Raw genomic sequence first — 21,306 nt, forward strand, 5'->3', positions numbered from 1 at the left:
GCCAGCCTACATAAAGCACAAAGCTAAATTACTGTACATACATGTACAGTAACTAGACAAAAAAAAATATATAGAGAATAGTAGCTAATAGAAATAGAGAATACGACACTACCGTTGTATAGTGGGACGTTGAACTAGTAAGAAGTTGAACATTGGTCAAGGGGATTTGGGACCATTCCTCCAACAGTGCTTGATGAAGATTATAGATTGCAGTTAGTGAGCTTTCCAGCTGTGTGATTTCCCCCTCCTCTCTCTCTCTCTCTCTCTCTCTCTCTCTCTCTCTCTCTCTCTCTCTCTCTCTCTCTCTCTCTCTCTCTCTCTCTCTCTCTCTCTCTCTCATCTTACCTTACCTGTGTTTCAATAGGACTGAAATCAGGAGATTACATGATGGGCCCAGAATGTGTTCACTCTGCTGTACTTTTTTAACCATTCAAGGGTTTTTTTTTTTTTTTATAAATGGCTAGTAGAGTTGGTATTCTGAAAGATTCTGTCACTTATGGGATAGAGGGTTATTATCTTACGGTGCACACTGTCAGATCAGATAATCAGATCTGTGTGTGGGAAGTCACATGACCACAAAGAGGTAATGCATCATATTGGCCTTCCCAGAAAATGGCATTTCAAATCATTAAAGATTTTTCACATGCTTAAACCAATTGAGGCACACATTCTTGTTATAAATTTTCATGTGGTTTTCTCCATATTTTAGTTCTATGAGCAGTGTGAATAACAAATTTTGTTTCATGACCACAATTTTTTACCAATGGTTTATGTGCCAAAAATGAAAACCACTTTTGGCACACATTTCCAGTTTTTCGTGTTTTCTTTGTCTAGGCACTGTAAATAATAGTAACAGAAAGCAAATATATAGTACATATGTATATAAATTTATTCATTATAATGAACTATAATCAGGTTTTATAAATAATCATCATTAAATAATCATGTTTGCGTCATTCTCTTTGAAAATCTCAGTGGCTTTTTCACTTATTATAAAAGCATGTGACATATTCTTCAGAGTAAAGCATTTTGTTAAGGCAATTTTGAATCATCTTCTTTTTCCTATATGACCCTTTGTGTACTCAGCTATATAAGGTCTTTGTCAGACGTTCAGTATGGAACTCCAAGAACCAACTCATTAGCACTTATTATTTAGAATGTTTTTGGCACTTATCTATCAAATAAAAGGAGAAAAATAAGATGTGATGTTAGCCCTGGAAGAAACTAGCTGTTACCAAAACTTTGCTATTCACATGCCAAACCATGGGAAGAATGATCTTACTATATTTCTTAAAAGCCTGTGGGTTTTAAGAGTGATAAAGTAGCATCGATTTAAGCTTGCAGTCAACTTCTGCATTGCCTCCAAGGAGAAGCATAAGCTCGAATGTTTGATGCTTTGAAGTCCAGTTCTGACTTTTCCTCCTTGGATATCTAGTTATATATGATGGACCCTTCTTCCAGAAAAGTCTGGTTTCACCCAAATTAAGCATCTGTTTTGGATTATATAATGTTTTCTCTTCACTGGTGGAAGATCCTTCTTGGTCTACATGAACCTTAAAAGCTTGTTGCAGTGATTTTAGTTTTTTCCTGAATCATGATCAAACTCACTGGAATAAGTCACTACATTATTTGTTCGGTCATTATGATTTTACAAGAGATGAAGAGCAGAAAATTGAGATAAAACTGAGAAAAATGGTTAATGCTAAGTACAATACATATATAAGAAACAATGCAGCACAAAGGTGGCTGTGCAAGGGGGTGGGAGTCATAACATGACAGTAACTCTATATGTAATGCCTCCCACAGTTGACAGGTGCTAATTCCTTTTATGGCCAACCTTGCCATCTAGCACCTGCCAGCTTAATCCATGGAAAGCATCCATAATTTATAAACCCCTCAAGAAAGGAAGGGATTAAAGTAAGGGGTGGGGAGTTGTCTGAACACAAATCAAAAGTTCTCCTCATTAATATAACAATATTTCTTAATGAGAGCAATTAATGCTTTCCTTTGTCAGTGGTCCCGATCTTTTAACTTCATTATCATCTGATTCTTTGACAGTCCATAGTTTTCACAAAGCAAGGCTAGCAAAATACCCACAGCTTGATGTTTTCATTGTAGGGAAAATTTATTGCTAAATTTCATTGCTGAAATTCATTCATATACTGAATAAGGGATGTTAATTTTTTTAAATGTGTTAACATAAATTAGCATTAGCATTAGTAGAGGCATTTGATGCAAGAAAGCAAGCTTATGCAGCATCAGCCAAAAAAATAAATAAATAAATAAATAATAATAAAAAAAATAAATAAAAAATAACCACTTCCACTTCACCCCTCTGTTCGTTCGAAATACCTGTCCAGCTAAGCCTTAAACTTATTTAGGCTATCAACTTCTACGACAAGGGATGGAAGTCTATTCCACCAACCAACCACCCGCTGGCTAAAGGCAAATTTCCTCACGTCTATCCTACATCTGTCTTTTCTCAATTTGAATTTATGCCCTCTCAGGTGATTATTCTGAGCAAGAGGAAGAATCCCATCAGCATTGAGCATGCTCAAACCATTCAAGGCTTTATACACCTCTATCAGATCACCTCGCTGGTGCCTAGTCCCCAGACACTGTAATTTGCAAAACTTAACCCTTTCTTCGTAAGAGTACCCCTTTGTTCCATTCACTAATCTTGTTGCCCTTCTCTGTACTCGTTCCAGCATCTCTACATCCTTCTTGAAATGAGGCCTCCAGACCTGTATACAGTATTCTAGGTGTGGCCTGACCATTGCCTTATACAAGGGAATAATCACCTCCTTATCCCTGCTAGAAAAATTCGTATATATCATTGACAATACACCATGAGCTACTCTTGCAGCCCATCTGCACTGCTCAGAAAACTTCATATCTGCCTGCACAACCACCCCCAGGTCCCTTTCATTCTCTACCACTGTCAGTGTAGTACCACAGAGTTGATACATTGCCCTGGGGTTGCTGTTTCCCATATGTAGTACTTTACATTTGCCAATGTTAAACTTCATTTGCCACCTCTCAGCCCATCTGCTCAACCTTTCCAGATCCTGTTGCAGTAGCATAGTGTCAGTAGTGTCCTTGACAACCCTGCCAACCTTCGTATCGTCTGCAAACTTGGACATTAAGTTGGATATACCATCATCAATATCATTTATAAATGCAGAAAACAATAATGACCCAATACTGAACCCTGAGGGACTCCGCTAATAACATTAGTACACGATGAGCAGTGTCCATTGATTACCACTCTGTCTTCTCCTACTGAACCACCCCTTTATCCATAGCAGCAATTTGCCTCCAATGTCACACTGCTCCAATTTGTGCAGCAGTCTTCCATGTGCAATAGTATCAAAAGCCTTTCTAAGATCCAAGTATATAATATCAAAGTTATTCCCTGCATCCAGTTCTTTTGTGACTGCATCATAGTATCCAATCAAATTGGTCAGGCAAGACTTCCCCTTAACAAAACCATGCTGTGTCTGAGCTATAACTGAAGTCTTGTCTGGATGATCCTGCAGTGCTTCTTTAACCAGTTCCTCCATTAATTTTCCAGGAACAGAAGTTAAACTAACATGTCCATAATTACTTGTGTCGCCCTTTGATCCTCCTTTGTGAATTGGGGTTACATTTGCACATCTCCAGTCCATGGGTACTTCCCCTGAGTCCAAGGAAGCTCTCATAATTATGGCTAAGGGTTTGCTTACTTCCTTTGTTGCCTCCTTTAATATAACTGGATAGATCCCATCCACCCAGGTGCCTTTCTTGTGTTTATCTTCAACAATTTCTCCTCCACTTTACTCTCAGTTATTACAAGATTATCTAGCTTACTGCCAGAGTTGAATACACCTCTGGCATTCCCTTCGCTGAATAACTCCTCATGTGTGAATGTTGATGCAAAATATTCATTGTTTGTTAGCTATGTGAGCAGGATCATCAACAGTTGACCCATCAATATCAAGTGGACCAATCTGATTCATCCCCTTCCTTCTAGAGTTTACATAAGTAAAGAACTCTTTGCTGTTTTTCTTTGCATCCCTTGCCAAAGATTTCTCATAATATGCCTTCGCCTGCCTAACCTCCTTTGTAACTTGGTTACAGATCAACTTGTATCTATCATAGGCTTCTGTGTCACGTGTCAATTTGTATATATCGCATGCATTTTTCTTCTCTGCCATATGTCTCATTAGTTCATCTGACATCCACTTAGGCCTAAACCTTGAACAATATTTCTTAGTTTGTATGTAAAGCCTAGTAGCTTCCAAGATAAGTTCTTTGAATGCTTCCCATTTTGAATTTGCTGTTAGTAACATCATCAGTTGGTCCCACTGTATAGAATTTAAATACTGTCTCAGTCCATCGTAGTCGCCTTTACGAAAGCAATAACCCTTCCCTTTACCCCTTAATGGTAGTTACCTCTTTGAGTAAATCCCACTTCAGCACACTGTGATCACTGCCACCTAGTGGTTCATTTACCTGCAGATTCTTAATGCATGAAGAATCACTACTGGTAATCAAATCAAGAGTATTACTCCCTCTAGTTATCTCCCGAACATGCTGATGTAGAAAACAATCATCCAATAAATCCACAAAAGCCTTGCTAGTGTGTGAATGACCAGCCCCCAAATTCCAGTCAATATCTGGGAAATTAAATCCCCCATTATAAGACTCTCTGATTTACTGGCCCACTCTATTTCCCCGTACAGTTTCTTATTATACTCATCAGAGTCATTAGGCCTATAGCACACTCCTGCTCTCAATTTTGATCTCCCAATGCTTATGTCACACCAAACTGACTCGACACTGCACTGTCCAGCAATGTCGACTGGCTTCACTTCCTTGGATTTTATGTGTTTTTTAACTAATAGCATAACCCCTCCTCCCTTCCTATCCTGTCTATCCTTTCTGTAGACATTGTACTCCCCAAATTCCAGTTCTGCATTCCTTATATCTGTGTGACACCACATCTCTGAAATCCCCACAATATCTGCCTTTGATGGTTTGAGCAATACCTCAAATTCATCAAATTTATTTACTAAACTCCTAGCATTGGTGTACACGCAAAGTATACATGCACCTGTTCTTTTTCTTAGCTACCCTAACACAACCTATGTGTTTATTTGTACCCCAATGATTCCCAGCAGTCTCTGAAATATCCTGCATCTTATTTTCCAGGCTGCAGCTCATTCCAATAGAAGCAGTGCAAGAATCACTTTCACCTCTGCCAGTGGCTACTGTTAATCTATTAGTCCTTGTATCCCTCGAATCTAGCAGTTTTCCGACCCACCTAACACTGCTTCAATAGCATCAGCAAATTCTTTAAGTAAACGTTCATGAAATGAGCGGTTAGTGTACTTTAATTGTTCAAGTACACTAACTGCTAATTTCAAGTTCAAATAATCGTTCCTGAATTTTTTTTTTTTATTATGTTGGATCTTTAATTAATATACTTGTGTTAGCATCTTCTCAATTTTTTAATAGAAAAATAAGTATTCCAAATGAGTACATTCTCTGTATTGATATTTTATAATTTATTAATGCTTTAACAACAGCAAAAAAGCTAACATATAAACATTAATATAATATAAAACTATATAGAGCATTTACTTTTAATTATACATTTCAGGAAGGGCACTAAGGGGTAAAGCATTTTATAATGTTCATGGCAAAGTATATTGTGAAGAAGATTATCTTGTAAGTAGCATTAGTAAAATTCTTAAGTATATAAATTGTGTGTTTCTTTTCTTAATTATTGAAATTGAAAATGACTTGTTGGGTGTATATTTTTTATAATGCTTAGTGATAACTCATTTTTAAAAAGTAAATCTAAAATAATTTGAAATAATAACTACTCAAAGTTTGTAAAGAACTTTTGAAACCTTCTTTGTATCATTTATATTAATATTTGGAATATACGCTATGTAGCTGTTTTTATTATGTCTAAGCTGTGATGTCAATAACCCTTTAAAAGCGAAGTGCTTTTAAAGTAATTTTTGTGAGTTAATTCTTGCAGTATGAGGCTTAAGGCCATAAACTGCTTTAGTTTAAGAATTTATTTAAAGTTTAGACTTGAATGTCATTTACCATTCTCTACATAATTGCCATCTCTTTTATGCATTTGCTTCAGTGATGAAAAAGAAAATTTATGCAATCATTTCTGACTAAAGCTGTCTTCACAGAATTGTTAAAAAGCTGCCCATGTGTTTTTTTTTTTTTTTTTTTGAAAACCTAATTGATGAGTGGGGGTGCTACGTTTGGGCTTATGTGAAGGGTGTGGCTGTACAGTCAACACTAATATAATAATTTCTCCTGTTTTTTTTGAGGCTTTTGGTGGAGGAGCCCATGCAATTTCTGTTAATACTGGCCTGTAGTCCACGTAGTGTCTGAACATGCTATATAGAATTGGCAGTGGTTCCTTCTTTCAAAAAATTGATGAGGGGTGACTCCATGACTGTTCTGAAACAGAATGTGTCCTCTCCAAGGTTGTTTGACCTCAAATTTGTCTTTATTGATGAATTTTTGTAGCACTTTTCTTTGTTTCTGATCCACCTTCCACCATACATTTGAGGAAAATGCCTCTTTTCCTTTTTCATGATATTGAAGATCAGCAAATCCTTCAAATTCAGTGTACTATAATAGTTTTAATTGGAGGACAGAGTTGGTGATATGTGAAATTGAGAGTTGAAAAGTGATGGCCAATGTTAGCTGTCAGTTCAGTAGTATGTACAAAAATTACTTCTTATTCTTAAGAAATTGTAATACATTTGATATTATTAATACTAATTTAATGTAATTTTAATATTACAAAAATAATTGTTTTCTTTTATGAATAGTATTCAGGGTTTCAGCAGACAGCCGAAAAATGTGCTGTTTGTGGACATCTTATAATGGAAATGGTATGTATAATTTTATATTAATTAATTTTATTTTAAGTTGTCTTTATCTTGCAGACATAAAAGTATTATACAGGTGTTTTTGGAATAAGCCTTAACTGATTATAGCTTGTGATTCTGGGAGATATTGGGAAAAGTCTAAAGCATTTTTCCATGCTGTGAGAAAAATACAGTTGGAGGACAAACCTGAAAAAGGAAGAAATTAATGTGTATAAATATAAACAAAGTGCAAAGATACAAATGGCATGCTCAAACCCCACAAGTGACAATTTTCTTGAAATATGCACAAGTAATTAGATAAATAATCATAGACTCACGATAAAACCAAAAAGTACATTACAGTCAGTCCTCGTATAGCACGATAGTTGTGTTCCTAAAAACCCTCATGCAATATAAATAACAGGCCCTATGGGAAAAATAGGGTTAGGTGCCGACCACCCAAGATTGAACACACCTTTGTAACCAAACCATTATCAAACAATAAATAATAGTAATAAAATATGTAAGTATTTTATTACGTAATAAAATATTACGTAATGCTTTTGCTTCTATCATAAGCTAACTTGTTCTTTGTTTGATTTTTTTTAACCAAACAGATGACAGCCGTTCCATCTCTTCTAATTCTTGTGTCTTGATCTGATGGATTTTATTACACTTTGAGTTGTTCCTGCTATGAAAGTTGTTTTTATTTTCTCTACATTCTTCTAATTCTTGGCGTTGCCTCATTTAGGCCTGTAGCACGTGCAATCATGTTCTTTCATTTCGCTCAAAGTGTTTCACAATTTCATATTTTTTCTATAACAGAGAGGGACTGGCCATAAGCCTTACCAGGGAAACCCCAGTGGGCCGGGAGCCAGAAGTGTGATTTTGTCCATAAACGCTAGTATGAGGCCACTACACATTTTCCCTGGTAAGAATTTTTGATCCAGTCAGACTCTGTGTATCGATATTGCTTTCCTTTTTCTCTCTGAACCTGTAGTATCTTCACTAGGATGCTTCCTTTTCACACCTTTTAAGTATTTTACTAAGTTTTAGGGAATAAAGCAAAATTACAAAATGAGGAGGCATGCTTGATACACATAAACAAAGCTGTGCATGTGTAGCAACTGAATAAACAACACAATAGTGTGTCTCTGCCATAAAGGCAGAGACACACAATTAACATCTCACAAGCCCACATTTTATTAAAGCACATTTCTGGGGGTTACTACCATAAAACAAAAACAATTTCTGGTTGCGTTTCTGCTAGTGGAATCTGTTATAAACTGGTAGCAAACTCGATCTAATTGCATTTGCGATAATACCAATAGCTGCAATTGTGTGGGTTTTTAAGTTATTATGGTGAAATGTGTATCCGCTTCACTGATATAAGAAATATAAATACATTTTCAGAATCTTCTGTTCATTGCTATTGTGTTGCGTTCACTCGGGGTGATTCTGCGTTCGACTGCCATTTCTTGTAAACACAAAGGCGAATCGTGCATAAGCGAATTCGGTTTGTGTTATATGCAATATCGTTCCCCTATTTATAAATCATGTATGATCGAATTCATGTAGTATAAACACGTGTTATATGAGGACTGACTTTATTTGAATTTCACAGTTAGATGATGTTTTGTTGATGAAATAAAATGATTGCACGATATAGTTAATGTTTACCTTGGTGAGAAGACATTGACTGAAATGGTCACCATTTTTGCAGCTGCAGTGATGCAGAAAATGTAAATGCTTGTGTTAGCTTGTACCTTTGTCTGCTTTGGGCTTTTGGTACCTTCGGGCAAGCATTTACTCTTTAGTTTCCCAGAAAAAATAATATCATATACATTGCCTACCTCTGGATAGTATCTGCTGCCTCTAATCTGAAATTTATATTCACTGTAGCAGCTTGGATCTTAAGTGGGCCTGAAAACATGATCAATTTCCTACCTTCCTGTCCAGACCATAGTTTATTGAGAAATTTAATTTTTCACTTCTTGCACACTGATTTGTAAATAGGCAAGATTATCATCATGGTGAAATAAATGACAGGAAAATTAGATCACATTGACAACTGTGATATTTGCAGAATTAGGGTTCCACCAGCCTGTCTCTGAAGAATTCACTTAAGGTTTTTTTTAAGATATGGACAGATTCAAGTAAGAAAAATATGTTTGTGTAAAAATGATTGTGCTTAAATAATTAATCATTTAAAATTTTAATTTCTACCTTGATTTGTTATCTTTCCTCATGTCCACTGTTCTGAAGTCTCCCAGTTGATCTTATATACTCAACTAGGGATTGTTAAAGAGGATTATTATTATGTATAATCCATTTTATTGCCAAAATGCATTTACGGCAATGTACCCTATAACAGTTACACTAAAGGGGATTTACAATAGGAGGGGGGGATACTTAATAGTAACTAGGGGATTCACCCCCTGCTTGCCAACCCCCGTGCATGCTTTTCTACATAAAAGACATGCCTGTCAAAACGCACTGATCGATATTGAATCAGAAAATTGACCTATGTAATTATTTACTTGCGCATTTGTAGTGACGTAATGGCCTTGCCCTCTTCTCCCATTGGCTTGAATAAATAAAACTAGGAGGAAAACTTTTTTAATGTATAGAGAGAGAGATAATGTAAGAATAGTAATTCAATAGTTGATAATAAGTAATGATAAATAAATTATCAACTAAGTAAGTATCAATTACAGAAAGTAGTATCCCAGTATGCAGTGATGATGGATTTGTTGCAAGGAATCAAGTTAATGTTTTTACTGAAATAATGGTTATTCCTTAATAGTCCTGAAGTAATTTCTGCAGTGTTTTTATTTGAACAAGTTGTCAATAAACCACATCAGTATTGGGAGAATAAAGGTTGTATAAATACATGAAGCAACGAAGACAATTGTTTCATTAATGAAGCAATTGTCTAGTTTACTTATGCAGGAGAAAATGGGATTTGAGAATGGGAGATTGTTTCATGACATGCTAAGGTATTCTCCATTGAATAACTTTCCAGACTTCCATGCTATTATTATCTCAACTTGACACGAGCTTCAAGAACCAGACAATTACTTTCAGTCACATCCATTCATGATCAGTGTTATCTTGAGCTGCTGGTATATTTAATGTCTGGATCAAGTCTTTGGTAGGTATATCCATGCATTCAGTCAAGACAAGAAGTACTTGCAAGAAGTAATCTGTTGTAAGCCTGATTTATAGGCAGAGGACTAGAGAAGGGAAGCATACTAATTGCAGAATATAAAGTATCTCAGTATGTTGCAGAATATAAAGTATCTCAGTTCGGCTATTAAAAATTAATGCAATATCACATTTAATTGCCTGGAAAGCTATCATTATGGAGTTATGGGGTTTATTTCAGTGGCCAGTAGACTGCATCTTTGCATCTAAATAAACTCCATGGAACAGGAGCAATATCTATAGAATGAATGGAAAGAGATAGTGTAGAGTGGGAAGGGACGAGAGTTCACATATTTAGACTTATTAGAGCTAAACTGCACTAATGGGCTAGCCCAAAATAAGGAGTTATTTGCAAAGTTAAAAACTGCAAATACAGTTTCTAACTTCGCATATTTTGCAGATACAGAGTATAGAGTTAGTTGATAGGCATTAGGTGTAGAAATAGTAACGAAGGTATCGTGAGCATATAAGAAGAATCCCTCCTTGTGTAAGGCTGAGACTGTTTTCTCAACAGTGGATGAGTAGTAAAAAATGCCAGTTGCCTTTTATGAGTAACTGTTAAAGAAATTTTGAGAGAGGGCCAGAGATGAAGTATGTTTGAAGCAGGAACAGCAGACAGGAAACTTGTATTTTATGAAATGCAGACTATATATCTAAGAAAACAATGAAAAGTTTGCTTTCAGGCTTTATATATAGTAGAAGCAAGATGGATTAAGCAAGTTTCTGTAGAATGCTGAGAGATATTGCAATGATTTGATTGATGCCTGGGTGAATAAATATGATCGATAAACTTTAGAAAAATTTTGTCAAATATTTTAAGTAATGGTAAACAGATTGAAATGGGGTAGAAGTCAAGTCAGTTTTATGGGGTTGGAACATTTGTGATAAGTAATACATGATTGCATTTCAACTGTGGATAGGCAAAAAGCTGCTATTAGATTGATTATAAAGATAGATTAAGACAACTAAGATGAAATGCAGCAGTAAGCAAAATGGCAATGTTAATGCCAACAGCAAAGTAAAAAAAAAAGGTTGGTTACTATATACGTACACATAAGTAATCATTTTGATATTACTGCAAGCATTGACAAGATGAGTATTTTAGCTAGTAATTTATATGCCATTAATTATACTTTCTCAACATCTAAGTGTATATTTTGACTTCTAGATTCTCCAAGCCATGGGAAAGTCTTATCACCCTGGTTGTTTTCGATGTTGTTTGTGCAATGAATGTCTAGATGGTGTACCATTTACTATTGATATGGACAACAAAATTTATTGTGTTGCAGACTACCACAGGTAAGTCTGTATAGTCAAAAAAATGTCATGTTGGATCTTTGCACTGCATGATGTAACTTGTTCACTTCATTATATATAGTCTTAGTGTGCTGACTTTAATTTTAATGAGTTATAGACATGTAAAAAAATAATGATTGGTAGGTTATAATGGTAGAATTATTCTTATTATATACTATATATGATTAGCAGAATTGATTCTTCTTCAACACTAGACTGTCTTTTAAAATAATAATTACAGAGATTATACTGGTGGACTGAGTTAAGGTATAGTTGAGTTTACGCACTTAATAATAATTTTATTGTGCAGATCAAGAAAGAAATGCATGTGGCACATCTGCATATCAGAATGATATGTAGATATGGACAGTTTAATCCCATAATAAATTTTAAAACATGAAGTTCAAGCTACAGAAATATTTATAACTAACATCATCAACCAATGCTGTTCTTTTATTGTACTTTATCTGAGATATAGTTTTTTTTTTTTTTTTTGTTTTTTTTTCTTGTCAGCTAGAATGTACAAACAAATCTGTTGCTACACCACTATCTTACTTCGATACATTAATTTATAATTGTAGTTGATCTCTTGTATTCATTCTTTTCATTTTTGTGGTACTTCTGTTCCAGTGTCGTATCAGCCATGTCTGTTAATTCCACTTCTTTGCTCTTTAAGTTTCTAAGCTCTTTAGTAGTAGTTCATCTGTTAATTCCACTTATATACTGTTTAAACTTCTAACATTGGTGCCTTACTTTTGTCTTTCCCACTATAGTGGTAGAACACTGGTTTCAGGCCCTGAGTGCCAAGCGAATTTCAAAGCGCCTTCCCTAGAATTAAGTTTTCAGAGAAATTTCGAGTGTTTAGTTAAAGTTATTTATTTTCTGCTCTTCTAAATAAAGAAGTAAGCTTTTCAAAAAGAAAGGGAAGGTACCTTTCTTCTTTTTGTATATAGGACTAACCTACATAACACACAACCACTAATCTATAATCACTTGGTCACTGGTGGCTCCTCTCATGCCTCCACGTGGTGGGCCAATAACCGGGGGGGAATATTATCCTCCAGGGCAAAAAGGAGCAATCATGGATGTTGACAATTACCTAGTTCTTGAACCTAGACGCTCTTCTCGTGACTTGAATGAAACCGATCATGAGGTATCACAATCTAAGAGACTACCTAAAAATGAGAACTAGCAGGAATTTCCAACATTCCTTATACTACACTCTCTTTCATCTAAACCTATGAATGCCCTTTTGCCATTTCTAATTCAGAAATGTTTAGAAAGTGTGGCTGGTTCACCAAAAATGGTGAAAAGACTATCTGGAGATTTACTGGTTGAAACTGCCAAGCATCAGCATTCCCAGGCTCTATTGAATTATTAAATTTTGGTGGAATACCTATACAGGTCACCCCCTCATGCTACATTAAATATTTCCAAGGGAATAATAGCAGAGCGGGATATGATGAATGTCACTGAAGACTAGCTAGTTGCAGAACTAAAAGATCAAAATGTTGTCCAAGCAAAATGAATAATGATTAAAAAAGATGGTGAACTTGTTCCCACCAGAAATATTATAACATTTGGAACACCAACCTTACCACAATGTGTGGAAGCCGGATACCTTAATTTCAGAGTACGTCCCTACATTCCCAACCCAATTAGATGTTCCAAGTTTCAAAAATTTGGGCACTTACAAACAGTATGTTGAGGAGACACTATGCCCGAACTGCAGCTCCAAAGGTCATACACAAACGGACTGCACTGTGAAAATACCACAATGCCCAAATTGTGAAGGCCAGCATCCAACGTATTCAAAAGCATGCAAACTCTGGAAGGTAGGAAAACAGATCCAAAAATACAAAGTTGAACAAAAAGTCACCTACCGAGAAGCAAGTTGTGCTTGACATTCTAAAAATTACTTATGCTGCAGCAACCAAAAAATATCAGTCAACAGCAACACAAACGGCAGTCACAGTACCTTCTTCCATCTCAATTGCCAATTGGGCTTGATCAGTGCTATCATCCCCACAGCAGTCACCTACAGAACAACGTAAATTGGCTTGTGCTAGCAATACTCCACTAACAGTACCACCAAGTGCTTCTGATACTCTAACAGAAACTGCAAAATCGAAAGCACCAGCCCCAAGCACTGCAAACCAATCAGGTTCAGCAAATATGGATGTTGATGCTGGTACCCTGCAGAATGAGCCAATCTTAGATTTACTTGCAGAAGACGACATAGACATTGTGCACCCTACCTTCCCAAAAAAAAAAAAAAAAAAGACAAAACCAGACCGATTCAAACAAGCTGGATACAAAAAACATACAGAACCATACACAATCTCTAAAACTAAATAATGCAGAGGATTATACAGTGTAACTGTAGAGGTCTATGAAGCGACATTTTTGATATTTACAATCTAATCAAACAGCACAGACCAATAAGCTTATGCTTGCAAGAAACCAATTTAACCCCACATGTGACTCCAGTAATTAAAAACTATAGCATTTATGAACAATACAGAAATATAATGAACTCAACAAGAGGAGGGGTAGCCATACTTGTTGACAACAAGACTTACAAAACAGATCCCTCTGCAGACCACATTAGAAGTGGTAGCAGTACATATTGTTTTAAGTTTTACTTTAAGTAGTCTCTGTATACCTTTCCACAAATAAAGAATTCACTGTGAAAGAACTGGAGGATCTTATAAAGCAGCTTCCATCTCCTTTCACCCTGCTAGAGGATTTTAATTGGCACCATCCTATGTGGGGATCTCCCCAGATAGATAAACGAGGAAAGCTCATTGAAACAGTTCTTGACAGCCAGAACCTCACATTATTAAACACTGGTGCTGCCACTTATATTCACCTTCCCACCGGAACACCTACTGCTATAGATTTATCAGTATGTTCCCCAAAACTGTTCCCAATCATTCAATGGTTAATTTCAAGTAATCCACTGAACAGTGACCATTACCTGATCATATGCAATTTGCAAACACATAGAACATCACATATATCCAACCGTATAAAATGGAAATTTTTTAGGACAGATTGGAACAAGTTCACTGATGCAATTTCCTTCGAAGATCACATCATCAGAATCCAACCTATAGATGATGCTACTGACCACATTACTACACAGATAATAACAGCTGCAACCTGCTCTATACCCAAAACCACAGTTGGTCCTCACAGACATGCCAATGTCTGGTGGAATGATGCATGCCATGTGATGCCAAAAAAAAAAAAAAAACAGAATGAAGTGTGGAATGTATTTCGCAAGAACCCAACAACTGACAACCTGATAAATTTTAAGAAACTTAAAACTAAAACACGTTATGTGCAGAAAAAAGATTCTTGGATCTAGTTTGCTTCCACCATTACTAAAAATACAGAGAGTAGAAAAATCTTGAACAAAATCAAAAAACTGAATGGTAAGTTTTTAAGCCTATTATAATGCCTATTATAAGTAGGAAGAGTAAAGATTTCTCCTCTCCAAAAGAAATGCCCTAGCAAAATGCTTTTCTGGCATCTCTGCCACGTCGGCATGAGTCAGCCTTCAAACAGGTAAAAGCCAATGCAGAAAAGTATAAGCTGAACTCCAAAAAAAGGGCATCTCTTCCATATAATTGACCTTTTACATCAGCTAATAGTGCATCAGGACCTGATGGGATATACTATCTATATGATGCTTAAACACCTAAACAAGAAAGCTCTGAGCTCATTACTGATATACTTCAACCAGATATTCTCTGAAGGCTACTACACTTTCTTGGTGCCACTCAATAGTCCTAGTCTTTGCTAAACCTGGAAAAGATCAATCAAATCCACAAAACTATCGGCCAATATCTCTTAGTAGTTGCCTTGGTAAGATATTTTAAAAAATTATTCACGCTCGATTAGTATGGTATCTAGAATATCATTTGGTGATGAATAAGAATCAGTATGGATTTCGAAAAAATCGTTCCAACCTTATGATCAAGGCAGAATCCAACATACGGAATGCATTTATATGTAAAGAACATCTTGTTATGGTCTGCTTGGATATCGAAAAAGCTCTTGATACCACCTAGTGCTATGGCATTTTTCAAAATCTGTATGCCATAGGACCTCAGGGTCAGCTACCACTGGTCATGCAGAGTTTTCTCCAAAACAGAACCTTTCAAGTGCGATACTGCAATTCACTATCCCATACAGTTGTCTAAGAAGGGGTCCCACAAGGACCAATTCTTAGTGCGATGCTCTTTGCAGTTATGCTAAACAGTGCAACAGAGAATATCCCGGCTCATGTTGACACCTATCTATATGCAGATGACCTTTCAGTATCTTGCCACTCACAAAATAGCGACAATCGCAGCTCTCAATAAACAAAATAGTCGTGGGCATCCCACAATTGGTATCGCCTCTCTGCAACCAAAACAACTGCTATCCACTTTTGCAAAAAGCGTCAGCCCCATCCAGATCCTGAACTAAGGTTAGGAATCCAACAAATACCACTTAGCAACAATATGTGGTTCTTAGGACTAGTACTCGACACTAAACTTGCCTTTCAGGTGCATATAATTTCAGTGCATGAAAAGATGAATATCCTTAAAGTTATCTCTTCCATGGCATGGGGAGCCGATCGCTTCACATTTTTGCACCTATATTGAACCTTAATATGATCTCGTCTACACTATGGAGCCCCAGTTTATGATTCTGCACGTAAGACAGCATTGGCTTGGCTCAATCCAGTCCAACATAGTTCTCTCAGGATTGCCTCCATAGCCTTTAAGACATCCCCAGTGCAAAGTTTGTATATAGATGCCAATGAGCCTCCACTAAATCTTAGGAGAAAAGTATTGCTTCTTAGCTATGCAACCAAATTGCATTGCCTCCCTTCTCATCCCATCTGGACATCCCTCTTTGAACCTTAGTGTGTTAACTTAAACTTATATAGAAACAAACCAAATGAAAATAAACCTGCTGTTATCCGGCTAACACAAGACTGGAACATCTATCTTGGAAATATATCTCAAGCTGCAGATACAGTACAAGCACCATGGGCAATGTATATATACCTCTTTGCAATAACTGTTTTCTTCAGTGGGGAAAACACTATCAAATCACAATCTTAGACAGTTACATTCGACTCGTGCATTGACCAATGCTCGCAGTCTTCAGATATACACAGATGGCTCCAAAACTGATATATCTGTGGGAGCTGCAGTAATCAGTCCTACAACCACTGTTTCTATCCAGTTACCACTTGAATGCAGTGTTTTTACTGCTGAACTATATGCAATCACAATGGCTTTAAATATCCTTAATGATCTTCTAAACACCCAGATCATAATATGCACACTCTATAACTGCTGTGAATGCCCTACAGAATAAATCAGAAATTTTCCATCCACTTCTCCCATAAATCAGATCACAGTTATGTCACCTCAATGAAAATAAGCTGACTGTCACTTTTTTGCTGGATACCCAGCCACATTAGAATTCCAGGAAATGAGCGTGCAGATGAGGCAGCAAAACACCCTGCTTGCTTCGATTACATCCCAGTTCCTTATTCTGACTACAAACCTATCATACAGAAAACATGCACTGGGCAATGGTCTGAAATGTGGCATAACCAAACAGGTAACAAGCTTCTTCAGATAAAACAGAATCCACAGTTATGGAGTTCACAACCTCTTCCTGCCTGTTTAATCAGTTCCTGATTAAACAGGCAGGAAGAGGTTGTGCTTGCAAGAGCACGAATTGGCCATATGCATCTAACACTCCTATTTTTACTGCTAGAAGATCCTCCACTTTGCGTGCATTGTAGTTCCATACTTACCGTGAAGCATATTATGATTGAGTGTGTGTATTACCATTCAGCTAGAATTGCATGTTTTAGATCTCTACTAAACTCACAAAAACCTCTGCAACTAAGCCATACACTTGGAGATAATGCCAATTTATCAGAACGGTTTACTTATCTAAAAGTGATTAATGTATACAACCACTTTTAGACACATCTCTAATCTGTTGATGAACACTCCAAAGTAACAGCTGCAATTTGGCCACATCAGCCCTTGTGCCAATAAATCCCACTCCAACGACCACACAGGTTTCATTATAAAGTTTTAGTGTATGATTTTGTTAGTCATACCTGGCTTAATCCTGTATTGATAGCCCATCTGAGTTGTAGACATTGGTGAACTCCAGTCAGTTCCACACAAGCCACATCGGTGGAGAGGTCTCCTTGTTAGATAGCTTCAAATCCTTGGGTAAAGCATATTGTACTCATTAAATAATAGATTTGATTCCCTTTAGAAATATCCAATTTGCCTTCCCTAACTCTTGTATTTCAGGCTAATACTAAAGTGTATTATTAATATTTAAGAGGGTCATAACATTTTAATATTATTAAAATGTTATGACCTCTAGTTCCTGATTTTACTTTATCGGTTGAGTTACTCTTTGACAAAGAATGTCTTGATATGTAAGTTTTCAGTATAGAAATCCTAACTGGGAAAGATTGTTGTGTTATAACTTGAGAGGATTCTAACTTATTAGATAGCTTTATTACATTATTATAATTCAAGCATTCAAATTTATTACAATATGTTGTTTTTCTAGGAATTAAAAAAATTGTCAAAATGAATGTTAATATTTTTAAAAAATACTCATTGTAAATTTTCATTGATTAAAATTCATTATTTTCCTCAAATAAAGTGTAATAAACATTAAAGTTAATGTGTTGTTATATTGGATATAATATAAAAAAAGTTTCCATTTTTTCCCCTTATGAAGCTTGTAATTAAAATATTTAAAGTACTTAAATGCTTTTCAGGATGTTTGCCCCAAAATGTGCAGCATGTAACAAGGCTATAACTCCTGTTGAGGTAATTATATATATTTATTGATTGATTGAAAATTGAATTTAGTTACAGTATAAATGTGGCATCACTCTAAATTGGTAATCTAAAATAAAAGTTTGAAAATTTATTTAAAATGCCACAAGGAATATCTGTGCAGCTTCCAGGTGATTTTTCTGGTAAGAAATTTCTAGAGGGTAAGCTTGATTGTGCCACGTACAGACTGGAGCTCTGCATTCAATTAGTTTTAATAGTGCAACTTTCAGGTATGTTTCTGTGACTTCAAATGCATTAAGTTTCCAGCTTAAATGTGACCTTTGAAACCACATGGTATATGTATTTTTTTTGTTTTTTTTTATGATGATTAAACATATTCTCTTATTTTAATGCTGTTAAATAACATTCATAAAAGTATCAAACAATGAGAAACTTTCCAAAGAGAATTCAGTTTTCAGATGTATGAATATTTGTTTTAGTAATCTACAGTTTGGAAAATAAACGGTTGCTCAAATAGATAGTTGCATAGAATGCAAAAATATGCTGCAAAAATATTCAAATGTGAATGATATAGTGTACTGTAAATTTTCAAAATTCTCTTTCTGAAGATTTATTATATTTTATGAAATTTCACTATTTGTGTTATTTTATGAGCTGCCAAACAAGTGTTCCTAGCCAACTAGAAAATACTGCTGGAGAATGAGTATTCTCTTCAACTGTACTACATTGGATTTAAATTTTTTCTTAATGTTAAAATAATCATTACAGAATTTTTGGCTTTATAATTAGGATTTAGTTGGTTTTAGTAATTTTTCTGTAATTGTAAAATATTAGCATTAGCAAAATATTATACATGTAAACTATTAGCCATACTGGCTCTAAATCTAATTCAAATGTTGCAACAGCCGCAGTGTTTCAGAATACCACAATTTCAGCATCTCTTCCATCTGAATTCAGTATCTTCTCAGCCAAACTATATGCAATTAAATTAGCTTTAGAAAATGTCTGTTCTGACTGTTCTTTAAAATCTGTTATTTACACTGATTCCCTCAGCTCAATCTTAGCATTATGTAATTCTTTGGATAAAGTTCATCCTGTTCTTGATGAAATTAGAAACTTGTTATTACAGATTGAAAAATGCCACCAACTAGTCACCTTCTGTTGGATTCTAGCATGTTCTGGTTTTTTGGGCAATGAACTTGCCGACAAAGCTGCAAAAAATCCAACCACCTTAGATTTAACGAATATCCCTGTTCCAGCATCAGACTATTCACTAATGATTCATGCCGCATGCCTTCCAGAATTGGACAACAATCTGGCACTCTCAAACTAATAATAAACTCTTGCAGTTTAAACATGATCCGAAAATTTGGCACTCCAGTGTCTGTACATCAAGACGAGAAGTAGTAGTCCTTTCAAGGGCAAGAATAGGTCATACTCATCTAACCCACCTTTATTTACTCACAGGAGATGATCCACCACAGTGTCCACATTGTTATATAAATCTGACTGTTAAACACATTCTCATTCACTGCCTCTACTATAGACAAGACAGAACATCAATCCTGCTATCACTGGTAAATCTTGATAAACCAATAACTTTAGAGAATCTCATTGGTGACAATGCAAATATTTCTGAATTTTTCAACTACCTCAAGCAAACTGGACTTTTTAATCATTTCTGATTTTACAAAAATTTCTCATATCCTTATATTATAAATGAATAGGCACATTATAGCCACAGCAGCTTATGCACCATCAAACCCCCATAAAAACAACAAATTAGCCATACTCTGCAAGGAATCCAGAACCTTTTACAAAAAAAAAAAATTAAAATAATTCCCTTCTTCCTGTAGATACTGGCCTTTCAGGAATTTCCCTGAGCTGTCAGCCTTAACTACTCATGGAAGTAACTTGCTGCCTGACTTCCTACAATATAAATGCTTTATATCTTTGCTTTAATTCTTTCTCTTAGTTTGAATTTATGCTTCCTGCTTTTATTGTCATTTAATACCATGAAAATTTTGCCTCCTTTCATTTCACTGTTCCATCTCAGAGCTTTGTAAACCTCAATTAGATCCACCCCTTCAAGGTACCCAGTTACCAAGCTCTGTCATCCACATATTTGAAGTTTTCCTCATATGGTGAGGCCTACTCTTCCCCATTTCAAAGTTGGAGATAAAATGACTTCAATAAAGATTTTGGAAAATAAGGATGTGCCATTCTCTATTTCCTGGGACACAATTAATAATAATTAAATTAATGAAATAAGAAAAGAAACTAGAATTGTATTATATTAATTAAGAGTTTAATTATGATAATAATTAAATTATAAAATGGATTTTTATCCAAAAACCTGTAGCTTTTATATAAAACATACATACCTTATGTTTTTTTTTCATGAAACCATGAAAAATTTAATCTGTGACATTGTTATTGCATTATTACTACATTGTTGAAATTTTAAGACAAACTAAAATTTGTGTATTAGGAATTATTATTGTAACATCTCATATTGTGAAATCCTTCACAAGTTGTCTTCCTGTTATACTTTGAATTAGTAAAACTTCCCCGTTAGAGAAGTCTGCTGTTACTTAAAAAAGTTGATAACCCATTTCTGACTTATTTGCACAATATGAGAGATGCCAAAAGGTGTATTTCTTAGACTAATAAAATTTTAAGGTAAAAAACCATGAAAATTTTTTTGTTAGTCTAAGAAGTACACTATTTGGCATCTCTCATATTGTGCAAATAAGTCACAAATGGGTTGTTGACTCATACCTCTGGGTACCTACCTACCTGCCTGCCAATGAGAGACCAAGTCTCTTTGAAATGTTGCTATCTGGGTGGTGGTACTTGACTGAGAATAAGTAACAGCAGACTTCTCTAATGGGGAAGTGATATTTATTTATTTATTTGAGGTTTAAGAGGAAGGCAACCCATCGCAAAGCACTTCACTATATCAGATATTACAATAATGATGTCTAATGTACAAACTTCTGTTTGTCTTAAAAATTCAACTACTTAGTGTCATTTTATATATAAATGAATCAGACACTTCA

At 35.5% G+C, this 21,306-nt stretch overlaps 1 protein-coding gene across 1 annotated transcript in view; it reads left to right on the forward strand.

Annotated features, from left to right (window-relative positions):
- LOC150078795 (uncharacterized) overlaps positions 1-21,306 on the forward strand; it is a 74,300-nt gene that overhangs the window by 42,662 nt on the left and 10,332 nt on the right. The window contains exons 3-6 of the mRNA XM_090382285.1: positions 5,645-5,712; positions 6,852-6,914; positions 11,266-11,396; positions 18,223-18,274. Coding sequence (XP_090238411.1) covers positions 5,645-5,712; positions 6,852-6,914; positions 11,266-11,396; positions 18,223-18,274 — 314 coding nt within the window. The remainder of the gene's footprint in view (positions 1-5,644; positions 5,713-6,851; positions 6,915-11,265; positions 11,397-18,222; positions 18,275-21,306) is intronic.

This window comes from Mastigoproctus giganteus, chromosome 10 (genome assembly GCF_048544385.1).
Source record: "Mastigoproctus giganteus isolate SK-2022 chromosome 10, ASM4854438v1, whole genome shotgun sequence".
NCBI classification, from domain to species: Eukaryota; Metazoa; Arthropoda; class Arachnida; order Uropygi; family Thelyphonidae; genus Mastigoproctus; species Mastigoproctus giganteus.